This window comes from Trachurus japonicus, chromosome 13 (assembly GCF_045865225.1).
Source record: "Trachurus japonicus isolate A0001 chromosome 13, Traja_1.0".
In the NCBI taxonomy this organism is placed as follows: domain Eukaryota; kingdom Metazoa; phylum Chordata; class Actinopteri; order Carangiformes; family Carangidae; genus Trachurus; species Trachurus japonicus.
In genome coordinates, this window is record NC_140919.1 from 39,299,341 (window position 1) to 39,319,856 (window position 20,516).

The 20,516-nt window shown below is 42.8% G+C and overlaps 1 protein-coding gene across 1 annotated transcript in view; it reads right to left on the reverse strand.

Moving 5' to 3' along the window:
- The window catches only part of LOC146976609 (uncharacterized), a 62,553-nt gene that overhangs the window by 19,322 nt on the left and 22,715 nt on the right, over nucleotides 1-20,516 (reverse strand). Inside the window, exons 38-67 of the mRNA XM_085796508.1 lie at nucleotides 20,232-20,385; nucleotides 19,739-19,838; nucleotides 19,368-19,540; nucleotides 18,871-19,107; nucleotides 18,529-18,713; nucleotides 17,837-17,957; nucleotides 17,364-17,514; nucleotides 17,006-17,145; nucleotides 16,631-16,777; nucleotides 15,133-15,264; nucleotides 14,559-14,714; nucleotides 12,793-12,909; nucleotides 12,499-12,660; nucleotides 11,527-11,745; nucleotides 11,074-11,244; nucleotides 10,589-10,723; nucleotides 9,598-9,813; nucleotides 8,010-8,188; nucleotides 7,126-7,228; nucleotides 6,818-6,976; nucleotides 6,539-6,701; nucleotides 4,814-4,917; nucleotides 4,556-4,735; nucleotides 4,243-4,464; nucleotides 3,043-3,222; nucleotides 2,753-2,944; nucleotides 2,109-2,258; nucleotides 1,901-2,004; nucleotides 1,226-1,428; nucleotides 80-300 (exon numbers count right to left, since the gene is read on the reverse strand). Coding sequence (XP_085652634.1) covers nucleotides 80-300; nucleotides 1,226-1,428; nucleotides 1,901-2,004; nucleotides 2,109-2,258; nucleotides 2,753-2,944; nucleotides 3,043-3,222; nucleotides 4,243-4,464; nucleotides 4,556-4,735; nucleotides 4,814-4,917; nucleotides 6,539-6,701; nucleotides 6,818-6,976; nucleotides 7,126-7,228; nucleotides 8,010-8,188; nucleotides 9,598-9,813; nucleotides 10,589-10,723; nucleotides 11,074-11,244; nucleotides 11,527-11,745; nucleotides 12,499-12,660; nucleotides 12,793-12,909; nucleotides 14,559-14,714; nucleotides 15,133-15,264; nucleotides 16,631-16,777; nucleotides 17,006-17,145; nucleotides 17,364-17,514; nucleotides 17,837-17,957; nucleotides 18,529-18,713; nucleotides 18,871-19,107; nucleotides 19,368-19,540; nucleotides 19,739-19,838; nucleotides 20,232-20,385 — 4,876 coding nt within the window. The remainder of the gene's footprint in view (nucleotides 1-79; nucleotides 301-1,225; nucleotides 1,429-1,900; nucleotides 2,005-2,108; nucleotides 2,259-2,752; nucleotides 2,945-3,042; nucleotides 3,223-4,242; nucleotides 4,465-4,555; nucleotides 4,736-4,813; nucleotides 4,918-6,538; nucleotides 6,702-6,817; nucleotides 6,977-7,125; nucleotides 7,229-8,009; nucleotides 8,189-9,597; nucleotides 9,814-10,588; nucleotides 10,724-11,073; nucleotides 11,245-11,526; nucleotides 11,746-12,498; nucleotides 12,661-12,792; nucleotides 12,910-14,558; nucleotides 14,715-15,132; nucleotides 15,265-16,630; nucleotides 16,778-17,005; nucleotides 17,146-17,363; nucleotides 17,515-17,836; nucleotides 17,958-18,528; nucleotides 18,714-18,870; nucleotides 19,108-19,367; nucleotides 19,541-19,738; nucleotides 19,839-20,231; nucleotides 20,386-20,516) is intronic.

Consider the following 20,516-nt stretch of genomic DNA (forward strand, 5'->3'; position numbering starts at 1 on the left):
TGTGTCACTGTTGTGTGGCTAAAAAGACTAATGATATGATTGATACTGAACGGTGAAGGCTTATTTTCACCATCCTCACCAGTGGGGCAGATAGAGGGCTCTCGAGTGGCTGAGGAGGAACACATTGTCCCTTTGGGACATATTAGGCAGTGGGCTGCTCCAGGGGCAGGGCTGTAAGTGCCAGGCTTACAGGGCACCTCACTCGCTGAGCCAACAGGACAGCTATGGCCAGCGGGGCAGAGGTAGCCATGGGAACCATCTGATGGGGTGGGACTGGAGCTACCACCCAGGCAGACATACCTGTAGGCATAAACAGGGAAAACAGACTTCATATCACAAATATTGCCATAAGCTCTCATTAGCGAGACGCGACAAACTCTCATTGAGGGAATTTAATTTCTGAATTTTGGAAAAAGTCTGATGTGAAACTTTTGAAAATAGCTGTCGGTAAAGGCAATAAGGAATCAGTCTCCATAAATGGAACATCAAATACTTATATAAGGAAGATTTTTAGAATTAGATTAGGATTAGAGGTTAATTTGACTGCATGTAAACAACCTGCACTGTCATGTGCAGTAGTGGTAGTAGAGGTCTAACACTCAGCACTCACTTTCAGTGATAATGCAGTTCCCATCATACATAATCATTTCTACTCATTCAAAATTAATCACAATCAGTAATTCATGACAGACAGGAGTAGAACTAATGGTTGTTGGGTAAATGTCTTTCAATTGCACTGAATTTTGATTCTAATTCCCCCTGAAGTGAAATTTTTTCTCAGATCTCACAGCCTATAATTGGAAAAGAAAAAAAAATGTTTGGCGAGAAACCTGAAGTGTCACAGGTGCTTTCAAGTGGGTTTTAAGGCAGAGAATATTTGCAGCCAAACGCAACACTTAGCAGAGTGTTGATTTTGTGCTGCTGAAGAAACACCTGCTCCCTCTCATGTTGAAACTCAAACACATACTGTATAAAAGCATCTGTCTGATTTTGAAGTATTGGACGTATTGTTATGGTCCTTTAAACTCAAGCATAAATCCTACACGTACATCCAAAAATACTCTCAGGGAACAGGATGAGCATACTTTGCATTACACATATTGATTCTCCATACAGAAATACCGCAGAGAGGGAGAGAGAGTGACTGGTTTAATTTCTCGAACACTCTCGCTTCAAGCAAAATGAAAACAGTCGAGTGAAAAGGCAGAAGAACAGTGGTGTTTACCCAGCATGACATGGCAGAGCATCTGAGAGCTCAGCTATTGCTGGCTTGTCACAAACCAGTCCAGGAGGGCAGAGTGAGCATTCACCAACTCCCCTCAGCCCTAGGGAGGCTGACAGAGAGCCTGGGGGGCAGGGGAGTGGGTGGCCAGCACCGGAGGGGCAGTAGTGGCCAGATGGACAGAGGTGGCTTCCACTAGAATTACTCTGAAAAAAAAGGAAAAAGGCGAAGACATAAAGCTGAGGCATTCAGAGTCAGGGAACATTATTGTTAATGTTCAAAGCTTTGAGATCTCCAGAGACTGAGATGTTTATTTCAATCTACAACACAAATGCACTTGCATGAGGGCAAAACAGTCATTTTCTTATCACTTAGGAGGTTTAGAAAAATTGTGATGTGGAAGGGTCATGTAGTCATTAAATCGAAACATTATATTCTCATTAGAGCATAAATGTGCTCAGCAGTATAGCACTGACATTATGCCCTAAGGGGAATATTGAGAAAACCTTATGGCGTGACAATAGTGGGGAGTAGATATATGTGGAGTTAAATGTATCTACCAATCAGTTTTTGACATTTAATGCAGAGATTTTGACACAATGGTGAAGTTTGATGAAAGGTTGAGGGGTCCTAAATATAAATTAGATAATTTACAAAAGAGCCAACAGGGAACAACACCTGATACTCAGTAGAGTTGGGGCTGGTTGATCCAGCAGGACAGTAGTAGCCTGCTTCACAGAGTCCAGTGGGCTGGGAAAGACCAGACTGGGAGCAGAACATCCCTGCAGGAAACACCGACAGAATAAAGACATCGTCATAAATGATTTGTTTTTTTGGGGGGATAGGTTGCGATGATGTAGAACAAAAAGACAGTTTATTTCCATACCAGCAGGGCAAGGCAGACAGGCTTCAGGACCGGAGGCTCCAAGTCGGCTCTGGACAGTGCCAGGGGGACACGGGAACTCCAGCCCCAGTGTCAGCCCCTGAGGACAGTAGTATCCAAAGGGACACAGCGCAGGCCTTACAGTACCTTCAACTGAGCCAAGAAGGATTAAATAAGAACAAGTGATATCTGATCAAATGCCAAACATGAACTTTGAAAAGTTACACAACATGATTAAAAACAATAACTCTCCAACACGGCAACATCAGTGACCAGATGTATTGGCAGAGATAAAGAGGTGTGACATCAACAACCCCATTTTGTCTCAAGATGTATCAGCTCAATTAGTAAAAACCTTCCCAAAATGACTTTGGACAGTCTCCATGGAATAGATGTGAATCTGTTACTTTCATTAAACAGAGACGGCTTGTAAATATTCAGTAGCTGGCCAACAACAGGCCTGTGATCACTGTGTCCCTCATTAAAAATGAACTCATTACAAACATGACTGGTGGCAATACGTCATGCTAATCTATTGTCACCTCTGCTAATGGATTGTACTCGTCTAACCCCTCATTTATCCCTACGTATAGTCGTTGTTGCAACTCATTGCTGAAGATCACTCCAGGACAATGCATGCTCCCCACCTGGACAGTAGGACCCAGCAGTGCACATGGTGCAGTTCTCCTGGTGTGTGTTCCCTGCTGCAGAGCTAAATGTGCCTGCAGGACAAGGCATGGGCGCTGGTGTTCCTCTGGGGCAGAAGAAACCAGTTGGACACAGAGTCTGATCTGCTCTGCTAGAGCCCCAGCTGCAATAAAACCCTGCCCAGCAGTCACCTGCAGCACAACAGCAGATTTAAAATTCATCATATTGGCAGGACGCAAATATTACTTTCACAATCCAAGGGCTTTTGTTGTGTTTTTATTCCATCTACCTGCTTGTTGCCCCTGTTGACAGAAACTCCCCGGTGGACAGAGAGATCCAGTTCTGTTGTCAGTCGGGTTTGGCACGGCGGCGCCCGTCAGACAAAGAAACCCGGCAGCACATGGTCCAGAGGGCTCAACCAAACCCTCAGACCCACAGAAATGACCGGCCGGACACGCCAGGCACTCTCCTGCAAACACACATTGACAGCTTTGACTCCGGCGCTGAGAGGAAAAGAAGCTTCCTGCCAGGTGACATCAATCAGCAGGACTGAGAAGGTTGCACATCGCTACGCGTCAGTGTCCTGGAGCAAACCAGGACACCAAATTTAACAACATTTCAATAAAAATATTTCACAAGAATGATTCAGGTTTTAATAACCTATAGTTGACAGGAGCCCTCAAGATTTACAACTCAAAGAAGATGCCTTAAAGGGATGGTTCAACATATTGGTAATTTGGCCCATTGCCATAATCTCTATGGTTTTACAGTAGGAGTAGGTTTGTTACCTTTATTTGTCGGTGCAAGCTGTTTTTAGAACGGTGGAGCAGAGCCGTTACAGTAGCTGCTCAGAGCTACGCTACGGAAGGTAATGGGATTTCTTGGTTTCCCTCATCAAACTCATCAACAAATACACAATCCAACAACTCCACAACGCTCTGGTGGACAAGTTGTGACCTGCACATTCACAACGCAATGAGAAGATAATATTTTTGAGGCAAATGCAGAGACTGCTTGCCAAAAAACTGCCCCTCATGGGAACACACATCAGTGGTTTTGCATGAATTTACCTTGAAAACAACTCTGTCTCGTAACGTTCTGTTATTATCTCATAGCGTGGTGAATGTGCAGGTCACAACTTGTCCACCAGAGCGTTTTGGAGTTGTTTGATTGTGTATTTGATGAGTTTGATGAGGGAAACCAAGAAATCCCATTAGCCTCCGTAGTGTAGCTCTGAGCAGCTCACGGCTCTGCTCTGCCGTTCTAAAAATAGCTTGCACCGACAATTAAAGGTAACGAACCTACTCCTGAAACTATAGGGATTATGGCAATGGGCCAATTTACCAAAATGTTGAACTATCCCTTTAACAAGTCAAATCTACTGCCTTGATACCTATATTTTATTATATTATATATTATTATACCTATATTTATAATATTTCAAATGATTTGATTTGTTTCTTTTTCCTCAAAGGCTCTTGGTTTCTACCTGTGGTGGTGAGACCGTGGCTGTGGCTGTAGGTGCCTTGAGGGCAAGGGAGAGGTTGACTGTCTGGATCCTCCCCAGGACAGACATAGCCAGCTGGGCAAGGCAGAGGGCTGGAGACTCCGATGGAGCTCCCCCTGGTGGGACTGGGACCGTGGATCTGGCATTGGAAGCCCGGAGGACAGGGATTACACTCCGTCTGGCCTGATAAATCCTGGAACCAGCCTGGCAAAGACATTCAGACAGTGCGCATATCTTCAGAGAGACAGAGGGATTTTTTGCACAAACAGTCACATCTGTATAATTTCCTGTTTACCTAGAGGGCATGGTTTGCAGTCGTCTTTGCCTTTTCCTCCGGTCTGGTTTCGGTAGGAGCCAGCTGAGCAGGGTGAGGGCACGCTGCTGCCTTCTGCACAGAAATGGCCCGTCGGACAAACGCTTCCAGATACGCTTGACATTGGGGTAGCAGTCTGGGATCCTTCAAGACAGTAGAAACCTGGTAGACAGACTAACTGTCAGTATTATCCACAAGCAGCATAACTCACCACAAAAACTGAATTGCTGTATCTGTTACCTGGCAGGCAGGGTCCAGAGACCGCAGAGAGACCCGTCTCTGAACAGTAGGAGCCTGGGCTGCAGCTCCGACACTGGGACTCATGTGTGAGGCCGCTCTGCTGGCTGTCAAAACATGTGAGCATATTCATTTTACTAACTGCAACACACAGCACAGCACAGCAGCAGTCAAGTAATTTCACATCATTTGGATAATAATTGCTGAGTATTACATCACAGAGAGATTTCCACGTCGCTTCCTTGAATCAATTCAAAGTACATTACCCCCTGTACTACAGTATATCATTGCACTGCTGTTTTATATAAATAAAGCATTTAAGTAAAATGGATCTTTACTTGCATAAATTTACATCTTAAATTCTCTATTTTACCTTTAGCTACAGAGAGCACTATAGTAATGTGGAGTTTATTGACTAAATAATACATCTTAAACAGTCACTGAGCACTTCACAAGGAACAGCTTTAATTCAAACAGTCCAACAGTCGGTGCAATTCACACAATCCTGCCTACACAGGTCAGGAGTTTTCGTACCCTCTATGGTACGCATTATGATGCCAGTGGGGGAAAAAAATGTTTGGAGTGTTTTTATGTCTCAAAATAGACTAAATAAACATAATCTAAAGACATTTTTAAAAATTATTTATTTTTGGAAGTTTTTGTGATTTGTTGACTGTAGGCAACATTGTACTATTACGGTTCATCATCTACTGTATTAGAAACACCAGTCTCTGTAGACTTTCACCTTCACTGGCCTCATCCTCATCCGAATTCTCATTCTCATCTTCCTCATCATCATCATAATAGCCTGATGTTTACTTTACTGCATCCAAAATCAAATTTATTAAGGATAAAAAACTAAATTATGATGAATTATATGTTTTTGAACATTATATTTACACCTAAACACACACTACCATAGTCTCATAATGCAATTTTGCATAATGGTCCACTGTTGCCTCAAGGCAACATTGCAATTTTCTATAATGGTACGTTGTTGCTTTCGGGCAACAGGTGCATTTTAACTATTTTCCATTATTTAATAAGTAAATAAATTGCATGGAAATATTAAAAATTAAACTTTATTAATCTATTAGTGTAAATATATATTTTTTTCCAGATGAAAAAGGGCCAGGAAGTTATGTTTTCAGATCGTTTTAGTGGAGCAAAATGGCAAACCTGTTTCCTTTGAAAAAGTCTGCAAAAAGGGTTTCAGTGGCTTCTTGAAAGTCATGTGATAAATTAAAGCATTGTTATTTGTTCTCTAAGGTCTCCTCTCTTTTTTAAAGTATTACAGCATTAAATGGGATGAATTGTGGAGATGTGACAGGACAAAAAGTGGTATGTTGCCTGAGGGCAACATGGTACCATAGAGGGTTAATACTCGCATGGTGAACATCCAGCGCATCAAATCACAAGGCAACTCAAAGTTTCATCATCATGAGCCGAGTGAACCTCAGCGGCCTCGCAGGTTATCAGGTCTGAATCCAACAGAAACCCTTTGGGACGTGACAGAAACCAGAGGTCGACTGCATGGATGTGCAAGCTGACAGATGTGATGAAATGATGTGATGCAGTCATGTCATCATGGGTTCAAGAATCTGCTTGAATCCACAACCAGAAGCACTGGGGGATGTTTTGAAAGCAGGAGTGATATACTGTAGTGTTCCTGATAAAGTGCTCTGTGAGTTTATAAGGTAGAATATGTAGACATTGCAGAGTGTGAACCTGAATGATCCTTTCGGGCACGGTGTTGGTACAGAAGTCCCCACAGCGCAGTAGAATCCAGACGGGCACGGGAATCCAGTCAGAGTATCTGATGGAGAAGGTTCAGAGGCTCCTCCAACACAAACGAACCCTGCGGCACACGGTCCGCTGGGAGAAGTCCTCCCTTTAAACATTCATCAAGCAAGGTTTTTAAAGGTTTTTCTGGAATAAACTGCAGCTGTGCAAGAGATAGAAGTCTGTGAGCAGCAATACACAACCGATAAAGTTTATACATCATACCTGTTCCTTTACAGTACATCCCAGGGTCACACGGTGAACACTGCTGCTTCTCAACCAGCCCTGACGTGTTTCCATAGGTCCCCGGTGGACACGGATAGTGATTTGCTGATCCACTGGGACAATAAAATCCTCTCTCACAGAGAAGTGGATGGGTCATACCTGATGTGCAGATGTAAGAATTCAAAAAGAAATATCAATGTCTTTGAAAACTGACCATGATTTAAAGGTTGATAGATGTTTATGTCTCCAGCTGCAAAGTTCAACGCTGCTGAAGTCATCCAACAATGTGACCACCCATTAGTCTTTACCTTGATCTTGACAATAGTAACCAGCAGGGCACGGCTCACAGCTGCCCTGGCCTTGTTTGAGCTGGTGGCTGCCTGGAGGGCAGGCTTCCTGTCTGATGCTTCCCTGGAGGAAACATTACATTTCTTTCATTGGATTGTATAGATAGATAGATAGATAGATAGATAGATAGATAGATAGATAGATAGATAGATAGATAGATAGATAGATAGATAGATAGATAGATAGATAGATAGATAGATAGATAGATAGATAGATAGATAGATAGATAGATAGATAGATAGATAGATAGACAGATAGACAGATAGACAGATAGATGAGATGAATTGAATTGAATTGAATTGAATTAACTTTATTAATCCCGAATGAGGGAAATTTGTTTGTCCCAGCAGCACACAACAATAAAAACAAAATACACAATATAAAAATAGACAGATAAATACTCACAGCACACACACAACAATCATTCATTAAAAATATGGTCAGCTAGACTGCCCAGGTCTAGATAGATAGATAGATAGATAGATAGATAGATAGATAGATAGATAGATAGATAGATAGATAGATAGATAGATAGATAGATAGATAGATAGATAGATAGATAGATAGATAGATAGATAGATAGATAGATAGATAGATAGATAGATAGATAGATAGATAGATAGATAGATTAGAGTGAGCATTAAGACTGCCACAGTCAAGAAAAATAGAAAGAAAATGTTGATTCATTCAGTGTTCCTGCAGTGATGCACTTGTCCTGATTCAATAACATCTACATCTGAGTGGAGGGGGGGGAGGGGGGGGGGGTGCTCATGCAGGGACATCACATTTGATATTCACGTACGATGACTGACAGTCGCTTTAAGACTAATGCTGGATGGCTGACCTTCTCACAGTAATGTCCCACTGAGCAGACATGTTGTTGTGGTCTCTCTGAGCTCTGTCCCCCAGGACAGTAATAGCCTTCTGCACATCGGCCACTTGGCTCGGCTCTGCCTCTCTGGTGGCAGTAGTGACCTGGAGGACACAGCTGGCAAGTCTCGACTGTGGATCCGCCGAGGGAACCTGATGGACAGCACACAGCTACGTTTTTATCAGTTTTAAATATATGGAGATGTCATTCCTACGCATGCTTCTCCCTCTATACTAAAACCACTTGATACAGTTTATCTCTCTGCAGTTAGATTTATTACTAGTGATGGGTTCATGACCCATCACTAATCACCAACTTTACCAGAATATAGGCTGGAGTCTGAGAGCAACACTGTTTACTGTTTACTGTATATTTATACGGTTTACTTAACAATTTGCTGACTTTTAGGTTATTCAACTCTTCCACTCGTGCTCATAATTCATTGGCTCTTAATATCCCAACTGTTAGGACTGAGGTGGGAAAAATTGCTTTTGAGTACTTTGCTCGGTTTAAATGGAATAATCTTCAGCAACTTGACTCCTTTCAATTATTTCAAACATATTCTCACTGACTTCATGCGCTCTGAATGTGCATGTACTTTTAGAAATGAGTTTTTCTATCATTTTTTTATGGTTTACGCTTTGGATGTATATTTTATATGTATCGAAAAGAGAGCTTGCTCTCAATTGGCCCTTCCTGAATAAAAAAAGGTGAATGAATGAATGAATGAATGAATGAATGAATGAATGAATGAATGAATGAATGAATGAATGAATGAATGAACGAACATCTCAACTGGAGACTAATTCAATTCATAAAAATGAATGGACTGTGTGTGGTTTAATCAGCAGAAAACATAGCATTTGAGGACTTACATATAAGATTGATTGATTGATTGATTGATTGATTGATTGATTGATTGATTGATTGATTGATTGATTGATTGATTGATTGAAATGTTTATTTCGAATATGAAAATAAAGTAATAAAAAAAGAGAATAAGACAAAACATTTAAACATGAAATATAGAATACATATTCGAAAAAAAACTAATAGTAAGATGAGTTAATGAAAGGATTAAAACAGATAACAATATTAATTTGTTGCAAAGTACATACCTACTCCCTCATCAGTTTCAATTCAAAACCACACAAAGGCGCTACTGCTCATTCTAATAGGATTCTAGTTGTCTGCCGCGAGACAAGAATACAATTACACGATTAAACCACTTTGTGACTGAAATTATTCATGCGCACCCAAAGGGAAAGAAAAATGGCTTCAATGGAATTTCACGTTTCCACACATCACTAAACTCCAAAGACCGACACCAGTTCACGTCAGGATATTAGCAGGAAAAACTGACAGTGTGTGCGACAAGGGAGATTAAGCGTGGTATTTCTCAGTTTCGTGTTTGTGTCTGATTACTCATTCATCCTTAATTCATGAGTGAAAAGAGTTAGGGAATGGCATGCCTGTCGGGTTTTTTTTTAAACAATATAGTAACACATGGGTTCTTCAATTTTAAGATAAATCTAACAATGAAAAAAGACAAATATCTTACTTTTAATGGTTCCATGAGGGCAGGGAAGAGGTAGAGGAGTTCCAAGGGGGCAGTAGTGTCCTGTGGGGCAAGATGTGGCATGGGGGTCTACAGAGCCTTTTGGGCAGTAATACCCTGCTGCACACGCTCCTCCTGGGACGTCTAGGCCTGTCTGGTTACAGTAAGAGCCAGCCTCGCAGGGCTGCGGGTAGGCAGAGCCCAAGGGACAATAGAAACCTGTAAAACGGCCACAAAAAAAAACCAAAACATCACAAATAAATCAACTTCAGCGAGACCAATATTCCAATAGCTTCTTATTCCCACACTCTCTCTAGAGATAGAGGATTTTCTCACAGCCTGAACTTTTTTTATTCCCACAAGCTTATATTCTGCTTCTATTTACACTTCATTTAACAGATTTTTTTTTTTCTTCCAGGGGGCAGTAATTACTTTCTTGAGAGAATTTTAAACCGTGCCCTGGTGGTCTGACATTGGCTTTTTTTATTTCACTGTTGCCGTTTTATGCGCTTCACCACATGACTATCTCTACCTCCAGCATTCAGGTTTTCAGTTTACAGTGGAATATGAACCTTCAAGAGCGAGGTCTATCCGCAGCAAGGAGGAAGGCCATTTGCATAACCATTAGCATCTATGCTGCGCTGCCTCCACTGAGTTACCGAACCATTAAGATCATTTCCTTTGATGGAGTGTAATTGACAAAGCCTCGTCTCTGGTGCTTGATTTGTTTATAACCATGAAAGAAATGAAACTCGGCGCCGAACCAAAAGAGTGTTCCAATAAAACCGAGATGAAGTGGTATCAAAGCTGCAATATGTCACACACACAGGAGACACACGCCTCAGATATAATCAGCCATACGTCACGGCAATTACAGTAAGTGGGACTACCATGTCATGAGCAAGAAAGATAACGTGTACGCCCGCGGGGGCGGGGGAGGAACAAAGTATCACATCGAGTGTGCAAGTTGGCTGTGAGGAGGTACAGTACCCACCCCTAGGGCATATATCTCCTCTGTAGGTGGAACATGCATAATGTGGACTCTTGAGACATGGCGGTGAGTGAGTCACAGTGTGGTCTTGATCTGCCCGTGGCGCCGTTGCCACTTCGATCCTCCCGGCGTCCTTCCCTGTAATAGAACATGGCAGATAAAAGCATGAAGGATGTCTGAGTTAATATCTTTGTCTGGCAGACAGGAAACCGAGGAGGAGCCACTCTTCTCTCTCAGCATGCCGATTTAACAGTTTTGACTGTCAAAGGATAAACATCTTTGTACGATGTAACACTGTATGGCAATGATTAATTGCAGAATGCTTCAGGGGAAGGGCTAACTGAAAAGCTGCTGCTTTGAAGGAAATTCATCCCGACACATAAGGCTCTGTATTCTAGTTGAGCACTCTGGGGAAATTGATGTACTGTTGGTTCCATTGAAAAGTATTTATACTGCGTGAGTGCAAACTGGAGAAAGCCATGCTTTACCAGAATTAGTGGAGTTACTGAAGCAGGACAGATTGTGCATCCAGAGGGCCGTGTCTTTCTTCCCCGTATAAACCTCCAGTATGTCAGCAAGACAGCGAAACAAAGAGGAGTTGGCTCGAGGCGTGGGGGTCTCTGCACCTCCAGAGCAGAAGAAACCTGCAGAGCATGGACCTGCCACAGAAAAGCCATGCATGGATCAATACTTCATTATGTGTGAGCTTAGCCTGATAACCAGACTCAATTGTCATTCAGTTTCACTACATCGTCTTATATTTGAATCCTGCGAACAGAGAAAATCACAAATTTGAGCATTGATTCAAAGGTGTGATCTGTTCTGATTGGATCTGACTCCGTCTTGCAGTTAGAACATAAAATGTTGTGGATTTTACACAGCTGACCACCTTAATGAGTGTGACTGTTATCGACTAATGGAAATCTGGTGAAATCTCCCACCTGTCGGCTGTGAAGCTCCAGGACTGAGGCAGTATTTCCCCGGAGGGCAGGGGTAACAGTGAGAGGGGGAAGAAGCCCCGGGCTCTGGGAGGAAGCTGCTGACTGGACAGGGCTTTGGTGACCCACTGCCCTGAGGACAATAGTGTCCTGAGGGACAAACATCTCCATAAGGCCGGGAGACAGGAGAGGGCTCGGTGGACCCCAGGGAACAGAAATGTCCTGTGGTAGACAATACAGTTAGACATCTCACAGAGAAACACTTGGGTATTTACAATGTAGGGCAAACGAGCTGTGTGATTCAGGAGGAACTGTGTAAAGAGGAAGACATACTAAGTGTCGAAGTGAAGAAGGGACACTATCCCACTTATTTTTGTCATGTCATAAGCTACAGTCACTTTGGGGCGGCTTGTTTGAGTTCTTCACTAAGGCCTTTAAACATCCATGTAACCCAGACCCATTCATCGTGTTGTTTGGGGTGGCCAATCCAAATAATGTGAAAAGTAATTGTGAAGCTAAAGCTATTTCCCTTTCAACATTGTTAGCCAGAAAGCTAATTTTACAGTCTTGGAAATCTGAAAGTGCTCCTACATTTGAAATGTGGTTGAGAGAACTGGGAAATGTATTACACTTGGAGAAAATCAGGTATATTATATCTGCCAAAGAGGAAATATTTTTTAAAGTCTGGCAACCTTTTCTCGATTTAATGTCTAAAAACTGAATTAGTGCTATTCTGCTGTTGTGCCATTTATTTTATACATACTGTATGTCCTGTTTGTCTCATGTAAGAAGAAACTCTGTCAAAAGGTCTGTACTGTACTGTTCTGTTTAGCACCACCATCTCTTGTTAATTTGTATCTATTTTTCTGCTAAAAAAGCAATAAAAATAAATACACAAAAAAAAAAGAGGAAGACATACAACACTCGTATACTGTAGCTCAACTCTGACAGGGTGAATTACGAGACTGTCAAAACCTGGGACACAGAGTCCAGATGGCTCCGCCAGAGCGCTGCTGTTGCAGAAGGTGCCAGGAGGGCAGGGGGAGCAGTCACTGAGGGACGTCCTGCCAGATGATGGACTGACATGGCCCGTCGGACACGGAGACGGTACAGATGAACCCTCCGTGCAGTAGAAACCTAGGCAAAGGTTGAAATTGTCTCATTTTTATATCAGTCACACTTGATCAGTGCCACACTTTTGTTGCTTTGTGTGGAATTTATTGTCTACAAATGTGTGGATACAAGTGTTGTCGTTGTTGTTTTCATTACCTGGTGGGCAGGTGTTACAAGTTGACTGTCCAGATGAATACTGATAAGTGCCAGATCTGCAGATGGCTGGCTGAGCAATACCAGGTGGGCATGCATGGCCAGGTGGGCACTGACGTCCTGTGACACAGTTGGATAAGAAAAGTTCAGACTTTCATCTGCTTCCACAATGAAAACAACAGTAATGTACTAATAAAATAAAGTCTTAGCATGATTTATCCTAAGTACACAAAGGTGGCCACCATTATTCACAGAGATAAGGGATAGCTGGTTTGTTTCATCACGCCTAGTGCGGCACCATGGAAACAAAGCAATAAAGAAGACTCGGAGCTCCTGTGTGAAAATCCTGAGGGAGGCGAGGAGAAGAGAAGCAGGCTCAGCAGCAGGTGCCCTGACTCTGACAGCAGTGAGCTGAAGACTATTTATAGGTTCTGGGTCATTTCATGCTCAGATTAGCAAAATGTCTTCTCGATAAAAGTCGAGGGGATGAGGACACCTTTCAAAGAATCTCAAGGTGTGCATCTTTATTACAGGTGGGAGGGGGAAAGATCGCCCCCAAGCATAAAAATCACCTCCACGGTACACGCAGAGTTAGGTTAGGGAAGTAATGGATGAGTTTTGCTTCACGCTAGCTACCACATGTTACAGCAGCAGTTACTACCCTGGTTACAGAACAACCACATTGAGAGGGAGGACAAAAATAACCCAAACGCCTCATGGAAAAGACTTTAAAGTATCAATCTGGCTTACTGTACATGGGAGGAGCTCAACTGCAAAACTAGTTATGATGAAACAGGATGTGGCCTTCCATTGGAATAATATATTAATATGACAATGTTTTTTTCTAAGAATAAGATGCTCTTTTTTATTTTTAGGTTATTTTATGCCTTTTTGATTGTCTTGAGTGAAAAGAGACAGGAAATGGGTGGAAAGAGTCAAGGTTTGACATGTAGTGAATGATGAATTTGTATCAAGAGACGATGCAGCAAACTTCTGTCAGGGCTCAGTAAGCCTATATGTCTTACTCCACTTGGAGTTCTTTTATGGGGGTTTTTTTCATACTTTAGACAAAGACAAACAACATAGCGGACATACATCAATGCATACCCAAAGTGTGAACAAGGTGTGCGTGTATGTGTGTAATTCAGGTGTAGTATATGGATGGTGATCGTAATACGTAGTGCAGTAATAAAGAAGGAAATTAAAGAATAATGATAGTAACATTGGTCATAATAATAATACCAGTATAAATGGTACTTGTACCATTGTAAGCACCTTGTAACCTTGGTTTTGAAAGGTGCTATAGAAATAAAGTTTATTATTATTATTATTATTATTAAAGATAACAGTTGTGATACAGTAGCATTAGCTAGACATAACAAACATAACATAACTCATAATAACAGTCATAATTCTGAAAATGAGAAAGAAAAATAGGAACAATAAGAAAATTTGCTGTTTATTTTGGTTTTTTAAAGGACGTCTTTGTGCAGCCCTTTTTTTTTGGTATTTTGTCCATTCCCTCCAAGTGAAAATCTGCAATACCATTCAGTGAAATGTACAGACTTTGTACAGTAGGCCAGAAAAGTAAAGATTGGTCTCCTGAACCAGTTGATCATGTCGGCACATTTTGGCCGAGTATTCGAAAGCAGACTTAGTATACAGTATGTGGCTCGGATGTTGTGTAATAAAAGAAAAAGAAAACGATGGAGTGCAAAGACTGCCACGGTTAACCCTGAGCCGACCCCTGATGATGTTGTGCACTGTACCTGGCTGATGTCCAGACGTTGATCCTGGTGGACAGAACCACCCTGGAGGGCAGAGGAGGTCGGCGGAGATCTGAGCCCACGAGGGGCAGTAAAAACCCGGGTAGCAGGATTCACAGTCAGCCTCAGACTCAGCCCCAGACTTCCCCAAGAAAGTGCCTGTATAGAGGAGACAAATTATAATGCGGGTAAAAATAAATTCATTTCTTCATCTCCTTCAAACACTCACACAAAACCACACACAGAACTAGAGAGCTAGAGAAAGAGGAAAGGTTGTAAGATGGCATAATTCACTCGGCTGAGTAGCTAGCTGACCATTATGGCAGTTTTATTAGACTACCATTAGGTTTTACAACCTCCTCTGAAGTTCTGGATACATTAAGCTACTATACTGTACCTGTGGGGGCTCTATGGCACTGTGCACTACTGCTGGAAAGTGTTGTGAAAAGCGAGAGGTCAGACACATACCTCATCCAGGGAAATGACGGGGGAGTTATACATATGCTTTCATGATACAGGCTATGAGGAATCATTTCTACTTCTTTCAGAGTTTAGTCATGATATGTTGGTTCTCTACCTGGAGGACAGGGCCTCGGTGTTGCACTCCCTCTAGGACAGTAGTGGCCTGGAGGACACACATCACCGTGGAAGGGACCTAGTAGGTTTGGATCACCAGGAGGTGAAGATGGAGATGTGGTATCTCCTGCAACTGAGACAGTAGACCAGTGATCATGAACTGGCAGACCGGGGGACGAATCCAGCCTGCAACTGAATTCTAATAGTTTCCTAATTATAATAATAAGTATCATATTTCTCAGTCTGTGAGTCCCTGCACTGGGTTAAGGGAACGCCTCGTCCAGAGTAAACGGCCAATCACCATGTACTGTACGAAAGTTTGGGGAGCCGGGGTTTTCCGTAAGGCAAAGGCCTGGCTGATTTTTTCATTTTATACCATACAAAACACCAATGATGTGTATAAATAAAAATGATGTGCTTAATGGGACAGTTCAACATTTTGGCTAATTGGCACATTACCATAATCCCTATAGTCATAGCAGTAGGTTCGTTACCTTTAATTGTCGGTGCAAGCTATTTTTAGAATGGCGGAGCAGAGCCGTGAGCTGCTCAGAGCTACGCTACGGAGGCTAATGGGATTTCTTGGTTTCCCTCATCAAACTCATCAAATACACAATCCAACAACTCCAAACGAAAACGCTCTGGTCGACAAGTTGTGAGCTGCACATTCACCATGCTATGAGATAATAACATAACATTACGAGACAGAGCTCGCAGCTCTGCTCCGCCGATTTAAAAATAGCTTGCGCCGACAATTAAAGGTAACGAACTTACTCCTAAAACTATGGGGATTATGGTAATGAGCCAATTTGCCAAAATGTTGCACTATCCCTTTAAAGGTAAAATAAAAACATTGTTTTGGAATAAAAAAATAGCATTTTATCTTCCCTTAACCTCTCAGAGTTCCTATAAAATTCAGCAACTGTTTGTTTTGTCCATAACCTCACTTTGAAGCCGGGAACAACACCCACAAATATTGAGTCAAAATATCTATATCACTCCTGGGTGCTGACTGAGTGATAGGCGCCTCACTGACAAAGGCTAAAAATGCCCTCAGTTTTGTAAGAAGATTAAAATATAAAAAACAAAACAAAAATATAAAAAATAAAAATGTGGATTCATTTCATTTTATATGAATGTCCGGCCCCCAAGGTGTCTGTTGAGAAAAATTCTGGTCCTTCGACAAATACAGTTGGTGACCCCTGCAATAGACCGTTATTGGATGTCATTAGGTGAGAAAGTGAACTAAAATGCCAGAATCAATTCCTGTAATGCGAGGAAGAAAAATACTACTATGAGAAAGCAGCGGGGACTGGTAAATGGTAAAAAGACCTCTGCAACACTGTGGTATCAAAGGCCAAAAAAATATTAAATGAAAACACAAAGCTGCACAGCACAGTATTTTTAAAGTTGTTTTCAGATTTGTCATACTACAAATAACATTTCTAGAATAAGCAGCACAAACACTACATCAAGGACAAAAAGAAGCAGCCTATTACCTGTGTTATTACCCCGAGGTGTGGCCACTCTGGATCCTTCGGTGCAGTAGAAGCCTGGGTCACAGGGCCCAGATGGGGATGAGAGGCCAACCTTGGCGCAGTAATGACCAGGAAAACATGGCTGGCATTCTTCTATTGAAGCTGCCCCTGGTAGAGCAAGAGCACAGCTCATTTATCTGATCTGACAGCAGGATAAACTGGAGATAAAATATGGTATATGAATTACTGTAAAGCCAACTGTTTCCACTTGAGTAACTGCTTTTTGATAACGGAAATAATTTACTTTCTTTTATTATAAATGTGCACTTAACACCATCAATTACCCCAAATGTCACAAACAGTGTATCTGTGTAATAACTAAGTGTTATATGTCACCATTTATCGAGCTGAAGGTGCCTAGCGGGCAGGGGACTGCATGAGCGGTACCCCGGGGGCAGTAGGACCCTGCAGAGCAGCGGCCGCCTGTCGGGCCCTCCTCTGGCTGTGCAGAGACAGAGCCATGGATACAGAGGTAACTGGGGGCAGCGAGATGATGAGGACCGAGGTGTTTGGGAGGAGGGGGGATATGTGGGATGAAGGAGGTGATAGATGAGAAAGACAGAGGGGGAGACAGAGCATCAGGGAGGTTTAATTATAGACAGGGGAGACAGCATTAAAGGCAAACAGGATGTCATATATTTCATAGTCCGTCTGTGAACATGATGAAGTACGTGTTGGTTTTGCCCATGTTTACCCCGGAGAGCAGAGCCCGGTGGGGGCAGCCAGTCCCGAGGAGCTGCAGTATCTCCCCGGAGGACATAGCACGCAACCCGACTTATTGGACAACCCCATCTGCGTGCTGAAGGCACCAGCTGGGCATGGGAATGCAACACCAGACTGCGTTCCTGTAGATGAATAGCGTATAATATCTACAGATGGTCCTGAACTAAACATCACAGGACAGTTTGTGACGACCATCCTTATCTTGATTATGCCCTGTAATGGCCCATTTGCTTAATTACAAAGCCATTTTCTGTTTCGGGAACAACATACAAATAGAGAGCAGTGCTCAACAGCCTCTTGCATGCAAAAAAACACATTATTATTAGTTAATTAATCTCCCAGAGCCTGCAGCGTGACATGTGTCCCACATACATTTACATCTGATGACACGATACGATAACATTAATGTGTTAGAGTAGCTGCACTATCGTGTGTGTCACCTACCTGGTGGGCAATAGTGTCCTTTAGGACACAGCATGGGAGTGTGAGTCCCAGACACATGGCCAGTGTCAGCATCCACTGAGTCGGCACAGTAAAATCCTGCTGGACATTTAACACACTCTGCCTGTGGAGGGGCAAATTACACTCATCATCTACTCTACACAGGATGAATACGAAAAATCATGACCACAGATATTCACTAATTTATGTTAGATGTATTTTTGATGGTTGTGTTGACAAAATCTGAACTAAAAACAGTTCAAATCATCTTTTATAGGTCATATACTGATAGTCGATAGCATAACATTTTATTATAACAAGTTATTCCAAATATATAGCGTATAGCAGTGTCTTTCAACCTTGGGGTCGGGACCCCATGTGGGGTCGCCTGGAATTCAAATGGGGTCACCTAAAATGTCTAGTAATTGATAAAAAAAATACTGCTAATTTTTTTTAAACTAATTATTGTTATGATCAAAAACACCACACACATGAGTTCAAATAAAATGCACACTATCTGAGCTGGCGGATCTTGATTGACGGCCGCAGTCACATGATTGCGGGGTCGCCAGTCAAAATGGGGTCACGAGCCAAAAAAGGTTGGGAACCACTGGTGTATAGAGTTATTGCTCCTCACATTTGGGGCTGCAGGATATTTCAGAGTATTAGTTGCTCATTTCACTTATCTCCCTCACCTGCCCTGATAGAGCCTGGTAGGTCCCGGGCAGACAGGAGATCTGCCTCTCAGACCCCGGGGGGCACATGTGTCCAGGTGAGCAGGGTCTGGCCTGGCGGCTGGTGTTTTCTCTGCCTGGACAGTAGGAGCCAGCTGGACAGATAAGAGAAGGGAAGGAGAGCCCTCTGGTGGCACACAGGAAACCTACAAAACAAAAAAAAGCAACAATGTTACTGTAGGCAGTCAGAGACATTATGTGAAAAGATTGTCCTTTGATAAAGAAAACAAGTGAATCCTTATCGTGCGACCGATAACGGATAAAAACACTGATGTATTATGTATGTGATGCGTTTGTACGGACCTGGGGGACAAGGCAGGCAGTCTGCGAGGTGACTGTTCTTGGTTGTGTTGCTGTAATGTCCTGTGGGACAGGGCAGTGGTGCTGAGGATCCCTGGGGACAGTAGTGACCTTGAGGACATGTGTCACCTGTCGTCCCTCTATCCTCTGGTGTGGGTGACGAAGCCCCGGAGAGGCAGTAGTACCCAGCAGCACACTGACCTGACGCAACACCCTTCCCAGGAGACGCACAGAAGGAGCCTGGCTTGAGAAAAAAAAAGAAAAAAAGAAGCAAAATTAGTTAAATGGAAAATGACCGACCAAACATAACAGAGAATGTAAAACAAGCAGTGCATTTTATACTGAAACTTTTCCAACAGTATTTTTTTTTTTTCAACCGACAGCTGCTTTCTCAAGTGTGATTAATTTATTACTGTTTTCTTTCAAGGTCGCTCTGAGCCTTGAGTCCAATACTTAATCTTAAGGAAACTAATGCTCATTAGCAGTAAATGGTGCGTGACCTGGAGGGCAGGGCGAGCAGTCCTGAGGTGCTGCCATCCGAGTGTGAGGGTTGATGAATCCAGCCGGGCACGGGTACTGGTTTTTGGACCAAGTACCGGACGGACAGTAATGACCCTCTGGACACACAATACTCCTCGACAGAGAACCGTTGCTACTGCCGGGACAGTAAAAACTATCCAGACAAAACAAAAGAAAGGAAGAATTTAGCTCTTTGCTGCTGTAGAGGCTTTGAATGCATCTGTGTGTACTGTATGTATGTATATAAACCTAAAAAATGTACTATTTACAGCTCTTGCATCAGCTCCATGTGAGAAAATGTGCGTATGTTTATGGTGCTGAGCAACTGTGTGTGGCTGATAAGCGGGTTTACCCCTGGGGGCAGGTGCTGCAGCTGGCTCGGCCATCTTCTGTACTGATGGTTCCCAGGGGGCACTGCTGAGGAGCCACTGAGCCCCGAGAACAGTAATACCCTGGTTGCAGCAAAACAACAGTCAAGCAAAGGGATGCACACTCATGCACAGGCACAGGCACAGAGACACGCACATACTGTACCACAGGGGACAGGGTTCGATTTCAAGTGTCAACAGAGCAGCTGCTTATGTTTTAGCCTTATTAACTTGAAAGAGTGCTTTGTTTACCTGTTCTCTAAGTTGGCTCAAGGCTTATGTAAATTTCACACTTAATTCCCATTTTCTTTTGTAGTTCCAACAATGACATTCAGAGTAAATGTTTCTGTCAGCATTCCCTGTCTAAACAATAGCTATCTGATTACATTATCCCCATGCTGTTGTTGTTTGGTTTTTTTTTCATTTTATTGACTCTCTTCATATATTTTTCTCTCTCACACATTTCTGAAAAATCACCTCTCGGACACGGTCCTCCACGGCTGTCTCTCAACGGAGGGTCAGGACGGTCTGCGCCCCCCAGGCAGAAGAATCCTGCCCAGCATTCCCCTGAAGGTGCAGAGAGCCCCACAGCGTCGCAGTAATAACCAGGGAGGCATGGCGTGCAATCCTCCTGAGAGGGTAAATGAGAGAGACAGAGAAGATGATGGGGAGACAAAAATAGAGAGGCTGTGAGAAAATGAAAAAAGAGAGCGGGCCTCATTGCAACATTGATTTGGGATAAGATATTGATTGGCTGACGCA